We start from the raw sequence: 7,969 nt of genomic DNA on the forward strand, positions 1-7,969 counted from the left end.
CTCTTCTGTATCATCTCTGACCCTTTTTGTCACTACCTCAAAGTTAAACAATAAAATGTAATAAAATTGCACAGGGAAGTAATATAAAGGACCCTCAAACCATTATCACCAGTACCAAAAAATAGCCAGGTTGAAGGGACTGCTATTTTACCTGAGTGTCTTGTGGCCTCAGTACAGCAAGAAATTTCCTGTGTACTAGGACATGTTCACAGTCTGAAAGTGGAGGAACTAGTCATCTCAAATGCAAGCTTGACCCACACTAACTCCATCACAGACCCAACATGACTGCCATCATACATTCCACTCACGGCATCTCCAGCACACCTTTTCACCCAAAGAAAATGACAGAAGTTTCCTCTCTGGTTTTCAACTTGCCTGCCTTCGCAAAGCCTGCCTGTGCAGGAGAAGCTGCCCATGTGACCGAGCACACCAGCTGATTCAGCACAGTAGGATGCTGAGACAGGACTAGAAAATAACACTTTTAAAGTTTCAGTACAAGCCCATGGAAGGAAAGGTTAGCAAGGACACATAAAATGGGATTAGGCAGACTTAAATTACAAGCAGAAGCAGTTAGAAAGCCCTCAAAGTGCTCCCCATACTGCCAACTCCTGAAGCACTCGGCAGGGGTGATCAGCCAGCAAACCTGTTAGAGTGACAACTGCAGATTATTCAGCCCTGGAGTTATCAGGGAGAAATAAGTCATCCAACACCAGCTTGGCCAGCCCAGTAAAAAAAAGGCTGCACTGCAGATCTCCAATCACAGAAAGATGAGAAGTCAACAAAGCGCATTTCCAAGTGCCACAGGGCTTCCAAGAGATGACAGCCAGGGCAGGAAAAAAAGAAAACTGCTTCAAGCCTGTAACCTGTGGAACCAAGTGATGAGGTCTGGCTGCCTTTGAGTGACTCCCACATGTGCTAGCAGTCTCTCTCTCCCACCAAAAGCTTGTTGCTTGCATTAGCTTTATAAACCGGGATTACACTCTTCTGCCTTGAAATAAATACAAGACACACTGCAGATGGAGGCAGAAATAAAACATTTTGTATGTCTGTCCCTGTTGTGGAAAGGAGTGGGAGTAAGGGGGAAGGTGCTAAAGAATTCCATTGGTTTGAATTTTTTTTTCTTAGCTTATCATTGACCAAAAAACCATCACTGGACAGTTTTAAGCCATAACAAACACAAGTTAGCATGGGCTTAGAGAAGCTCCACAGGGTGAGAAGAGTATTGCACACATGAATGCAAGAAGGGAAGGTTTTCTGTTTCTCAGACAAGACATTCATGAAAAGCAAAGAGGCTGGGAGCAGGGGAAATGGTGGTAATCCTATCCCAAAATATCTGCTCAGAGTTCTTGGGAAACCATTTTTTTTAGGTATTTGAAATAGTTTACAAAAGGTAGGAGAAACCCATCTTTCTTGGAATATAAATATTCTGTTTTCCTGAAAACAAAAAAAAGAAAATGTCCTATCACAGTGAAATGAATAAATGACAGAGATGAGCCGTTGCAGTGAAGATCTCTCATATCCAAAGTTACACTGTAAGAGATGGAATCCAGCTTTTCTATGTCACTTCTCAACAAATAAATCATCACCTCAAATTTCCCAGTCACAATAACAAAGATGATATCTAATTTCTAATCATGAAAGGTGCCTGAAACAAGTTCTCATATTTGTATATAAATCCCATTTGAAAAATGTCTGCAGAAAACAGAGTCCAAAGTATCAATATAACATCAACTTCCAGATTAAAAATACCACTACTGAATGCATTAAGTAACATGGTCCAAGGGTTGCAGAACCTTCCCCTGGAGGTGAATGCAGATAAAATACAGCATGGGGACTGCCTGGAAACAAGAGAAAAGCAGACAGGGTTGTCATGACAGTAGTAGGATTACTCCAGGTAACAAAACTAAGGCAGGAAAAGAAAGAACAGCAAGACAAGATTTAAGCAGAAAATAGTTCATTAATTGCACAGACACTCCAGCCTGTCTCCCTGTTGGGGGTTTATAATACAGAGATTGTTTCTTGCTCGGATATGGCAAAGGGATTGACAGTTTTTGTTAAAGGACAAAGATAATAGCCACAAACGTGACAAAGAGCAACTGTCAGAAAAATAAATTAATAAATAAATCCATAAAAAGTCTGCTGCTTGATTTTCCTGAAGCCTTGGAGGGGAAGGGATTGGCTTCACTTGGACTCCTTGGTTTTTAGTCAGCAGTTCAGAATTTCTTGGATAAACTGGATTTTCTTTGTTTCTTTAGGTGCCAAATGTCCTGACCTCTTGGCTATGAAGAAATTTCAAGGCAATTTCTCCAAATTCCTCTTTCAAGACTTCGTCTAGACACAGGAAGTTGAAGACCGTTGGGGAAAAAAATATTAAAATTGTGGCCAGCACATTGCTAAGAATTAGAGCAAGTCAGTTGTAGAGGCCCGAGGAAATAAATCTACAAAGGTCTCCCCATCAGCCCTAGACCAGTGCGATGATAGCATCACTCTGAAGCTCTCTGTGGTCCTCTTCTTGGGATTATTTCTGTGTATTCACAAACACCTGAAAGCCAACCCTCTTAGAGTTTTTTGTCCATACGTCGTTCCACAGCTTGTAGCAATAGTTCTGAGTACTGTTCCAGCAAAGCCAGTGTCTGCTCATCTCCCAGAGTCTTGGGACTTGGTAGATTGGCACCACATCCCTCATTCAGTGGGCTAGTGGTATCTTGTGGCTTCACCAGTACCTCCTTAACCTTTGGAAGCTCTGCCTCATCCTTCAGAGAATCCAATTCTCTCTTCATTGAGGAGAAAGTTTCTGTCAGGAGACTTGCTATTTTATCTTTGTCAGTGGAAGACTCCATATCTTTTAACACCTAAAAATAGAGAAGGGAAAAAAAAATAAATGCATTGCGATTTAGGTAGAGCACCAAGTGAGTGATTTCAGCCCTTCAGGGAAGTGAAGCCATGAGGATTTGCAGACCACTCAGGTGTCCTTTTCTTGAACGTTCGAGGCTGCCAATTTAGTCATATAGCAGGGCATGCATCCAATACTGCTAGTCACACTAAATCCAGAGGCATTACTCCAATAGGACAGAGATGGGAAGCATATTTTTGGGTAGTGTTCCCCTTATACTGGGCCTAAGGAGGTGCTATGTTTCCCAGCTGCAGCACAGGGCCGCAGTCTCCTTTCCTTTCTGTCTGCCAGACGTGGCTGGTCACAGAACAGAGCAAGGTCAGCGAGCCCATGCAAGCGCTCGGGTCAGAGCTGCAGAGGACCACACAGCAGAAGCTCACTGGGAAGTTTCACTCTCACTAGAGGAGACTTGACAGACCAGCACTAAGCAAAGAAACGAGGAGCTGTGATTTGTTCTGCACATAACTCTGGTCTGGCAGCAAGAGGGACAGGCGAGTGGTTGCATGTTCCCTCTCACGGCTGGATTACCATGGTATCTCGCATTTGCTAATCCCTTTCCCAGGCATCAAAGACAGAGAACAGATGGGGATAATGAAACTTAAAGCTCCTATAATATTTCAGATCTCTGAAGCACTGTATAAATATTAACTAATTCCCTAATACCCCTCTGAAAAAGAGCATACTGTTATCTTCAGTTTACAGATAGGCTAAACAGACCGAAAAGTAATTGATTTGCTCAGAGTACCATAGCAAACCTTTGGAAAAATCCAAAAGTTGAAAACCAGGAATTCCTGCCTCCCCAGTTCAAGCTTAAGGTGCAGTCAAGTGAAGAACCAGGCAGCTTGTGTCCCTGCACACCCAGCCAAGAGAATGCCTTGAGCCAGCAAGCACGTCCACTTGATGCTCAAGGGCTGTATAGCCAACCCGCTGTAACAGAGCTCGTGTCTGCGGTCACTCACCGTGCAAACCGCGGTACAGATGAATGGCTCTGCGCATGCTGTCCTGCAGCTCCGATACCACGTGCTCACACTGCTCCACGCTGATGCAGGACTCTGAAGGGAGGGGGAAATAAAAAAAACCAAACAACAAAACTAAGGCACCGACATGCTCCAATATCAGAGATCTCACAGTCAGAAAACATTTTTTTAAAATACCTATTTGAAGGACCATGTGCACACACTTCTCATTCAATTTTCAGGGCTGGTTTGAGCCAATCGTTACACTGGCAAGTTCTACATGAGCTTTCCTTCATACTACTTAGAGATGCTGCTTGTTTCAAACGTTCCTGGTTTTCGATTCTTTAGCTTTTCCAAAGTCCACAATGGTTTTTCTCAGTCCGCACTTTTTTGTTACAGTTAAAGACAGTCACAGATTACCCAGGTCATTCTCAATTACAATTAAAGTCAAGTTTGAATGAAGGCTTCTTGTGGCAAAAGGGACTGATATGAGGAGCCTCTAATTTAGCCTTCACCTAGTCAGAAATCTACACGTTTTCCCTCATGTATCCTTCTGCACAGTGTACAACTAAGAGCTGAGGATTATACTGAATTATTACAGTGTTCTCTAGTGAAGACTGAGGTCCAGAGGAATGTTGACAACCAAACTCAATCACAACAGAATCACATTTCTTAGCAACCCGGGATATGCAACTGCTGATGAAAATTAAAAAAAAAAGCAAGCAACTGAAGAACACCATCTTCTGCCTGCCCCCACCAGATATTATCTCCAAAGCATCAGAGTTGAAGGCCTGCAATGTTTTAATAAAATAAACACTTTCCTGAGTTAGACATAAACCACCAACAAAGACATAGACACACACACACTCTGCAGTTATCTGCTATTTGCAAAGATGTGGACAAACACCATTCAGCTTCCTTTAGTTACCTGAAAACAAAACTTGGTCACATTAGGACTAGTATTTCTGCACTTCAAAGAATGTCATCTTTGAACAAGCTGAAGGAAAACTTAGCTAATTTGATGAATACATCTAGATGATATATAAACAAATAGAGCTAGAAAACCATCTATTTATACATTTAAAAAAAAAAAAAACACATCTAGAAGAACAAAGGGTCATGAACAAATCCTTCCATACACGTTTTTTGTTCCCAAATCATCCAACCTTGTAGAGTTGGAGCTCAGCGCGCTTCAGTGCAGTCCAAGATTCTTGCCTTTTTTATTTTTTTATCTTTTTCTTTTTTCCTACTCCCCTCCTCCCTTCTTTTTTTGTTTAACCCAGCTGTCTTTTCTCATGATCGTTTCTGGATTTCTCCTCTAATCATGCTTTTTATGCTGGTCTCCAGCTCTGTGAGCTGCCCGTCTGGAGAAAGGTCACAAACACAACATAAATGCTGGAGTAATAGCATTTTCTGCCTCTCAGGTGTGCAAAGCAGAGCTCTTCAGAAACCAGTAGAGAATATGAAACATAGCAACAGTATTAAGCTCATCCACAGCATTTTAGCTGTAGGTATCAAAATGCTTTAACAAAAACCATTAAGTCTCTTTACCTGCAGTTGTTACACAGGCAGAAAAATGGAAAGACAGAAAAATAAAGTGGAAACCCAAAGTCACAGAGCAAGTCAAAAGCAGAACAGGTCTCTGTCAACCCTACAGTTCTAATCTAAACTGCCACACTATGACCCACAGAAGCCACAGTAAATTGTTAACAGCAATAGCCAACTTGGATCTAAACAGGTTTTCCAGCATTTACCACTAAAAATTTGGGAAGGCTGATGGTTGTCTGTTGAGAACAGAAAAAAAATTAGGGATCCACTGTGCTAACTCATTCTAACTCACTAAAGGATGCTGCTAAATACTCCGTAAGGGCATGCTATGTATGGGAGCTGCTTTCAAAAAAAATAATAATCACTGCTGCAAAAAATATTGCTCTTTCTCTGCACTATCTGTTCTAATTCTGAGAACAAACATTCACAGCAACTGACCAAAAACCACAGGATGTGTAGTTTGATTCCCAAATTCAGAAAAACTCAGCCTAAGAAGTGCAGACAACTGTGCTGTTACTTTTCTGCTGGAGAATGTGATTCCACAGCTCCAGGCTGCATCTGCTGTTGGAGGAAACCTCACCCCGGTGGGGGTAGGATCTGAAAGTTTCCAATGTACTCGCTGTTCTACAGAGCAGCTACCCTAAGGTGTAAAACCAGCAGGTTCCTCAGACAAAAACACCACATTTCCTGTTTTATGTAGGAGTGTTTCAACCCCAGGGAGTTTGATCCAAATAGAAAAGAAAAATAACATCAAAACCAGATTATCCCTTCACAATGCTTCAGTGCAGAAATATTGTGCTTAACCATTGAGATGAATGGTGGAGCAGCCTGGCACCACAAAAAGTAATTGATCAGAGGATTACAGAGGTGTCCCTTCTCAGATATGAATAAGAACAACATGACAAAAAGAGATTAAAAAACTGAGCACTCTATAGTCGCCTTAAGGTAAAAGGTATCAGTGCAGTTGTTAGCATTGAGCTTCCTACTGCACAACTCAGCTAAGTATTTCAGGAAGGAACATTTCTTTTCGGGATGTGACACAAAACAACCACCTCTGGAGGTTTTAATCCCACAGCAAATGCTGTGGGACTCAACAGTGTCTTCTCTGCCCCTGGGGGTTTTGCTGCCTTGGAGAGCAGGATTTTTGCTTCAGTTTGAAGTTACCTGCTAGTTTTCATTTGATTGAAGTACCTTCAACCAGGGCCTGTAACAGATCCAAGAGCTGTTTTCAGCAGGTAAAACAGTTTCCTACCCTGCACGTTTTTCTCCAAACTAGAGATAATTCAAAATCAATCCACGTTCCTTATCCTCTAATGCAAAGGCTAGGCCTGCGTGTGCACTGCATACCCAGTTTGCAGTCATGTCCTCAAAGCAGAGTGATAGCAGCACAGAGACTTTCGCACTCTCACAGGTCACTACAGCAAAGAACGCACCTTGGTCAAGCCTCATCTCATACAAGAAAGTCATATGCAAACCTTTTTGGACCCGCACACTGCTGAGCTGCCTGGCATAACTTCACTGTTACTATGATCCGTGCCTGCTAGGTTCAGCCAGCACATGCTGGCCTGCACCTTCACCTGCTGGTCAGACATGCCATGAGGGGGGCACAGAGGACGTAACCTACGCACACTCATGGGGATCCCCCAGTACATCAGCTTTTAGCATTGACCAGAATGAGGTTTTAGCCCCTACATGTAATTGTATGACTGAAAACATGAGTGAGCTGAGGTCTACAAAATATCCAGCTAAAAAGGACCTTCAGACATAAGACCCAGCAGAAATTGAAATTAAAGACTGAGAAAAAGATGTCAGGTTGAAGAAGTGTCTCACCATTGAGGGGATGGCTTATGGAACGAGACAGGTGCAGACAGGACGAGACAGGCCAGAAGCTGGACGTAAAGAAATGTGATGGGATCGTGAGGCGGTTCACAAAGACAGGAGACAGAAGGGGGAAGATAAGAGATGGGTATCCATGCACACCTGAGACCTGTGCTGAGGCAGTTAAAGACGTAGGAGACCTCGGCCTGATGGGGTCTAGCGGGCAAAGTCCGGGCTGGTTGTCTAGCACACAGGCGATGCCGGTGATCCTCTCCCTGCACCTTGGCAGTGTGCCCTCTGGAGACCTTAGGTGCCAGCCCTCTGACAACTCCCTCAGTTTTGGATTAGTGTCTGGCTCATCTTGGCAACTTGTCCGTGAGACTGGGCTCTCCACTGGGCTCTCCTTAGCAAGTCCTGTTGGGATCTCTCTGCCAGGAACCAGAGACCCAGCAGTTTGATTCTCCCTCTTGGAGCTTCGGACCTCAGGAAAAGAGGGTTTCTTTTTACAGGTCCCAGCAGATGACTGCGGAGACTGTGGCTCGAGCGGCATTTTTGGTTTGGTAGTGGGTGAGAAGGAAGCCAGTGTGGGTCTATCAGGCAATGGCTTGGAATGTCAAGAATCAGATGTGCTCGGTTTGATGATGCCAACTTGCTGTGGAAGGACTTGGGAGATGAGCAGTTTACAACTGGCTGAAGTGCTGGTTTCACTGGAACATTTTCTTTCACTGGTAGCTTAATTTTCTCAGCATCTGCT

At 43.3% G+C, this 7,969-nt stretch overlaps 1 protein-coding gene across 1 annotated transcript in view; it reads right to left on the reverse strand.

The window, feature by feature from the left end:
• Window positions 1-2,284: 2,284 nt before the first annotated feature.
• MAPKBP1 (mitogen-activated protein kinase binding protein 1) overlaps window positions 2,285-7,969 on the reverse strand; it is a 97,974-nt gene continuing 92,289 nt past the window's right edge. Inside the window, 5 exon segments of the mRNA XM_080345260.1 lie at window positions 2,285-2,844; window positions 2,846-2,852; window positions 3,853-3,945; window positions 7,378-7,821; window positions 7,824-7,967. Of these exon segments, the coding sequence (XP_080201386.1) occupies window positions 2,559-2,844; window positions 2,846-2,852; window positions 3,853-3,945; window positions 7,378-7,821; window positions 7,824-7,967 (974 nt within the window). The 3' untranslated portion in view covers window positions 2,285-2,558.

This window comes from Nesoenas mayeri (assembly GCF_963082525.1).
Source record: "Nesoenas mayeri genome assembly, chromosome: 5".
Classification (NCBI taxonomy): Eukaryota; Metazoa; Chordata; class Aves; order Columbiformes; family Columbidae; genus Nesoenas; species Nesoenas mayeri.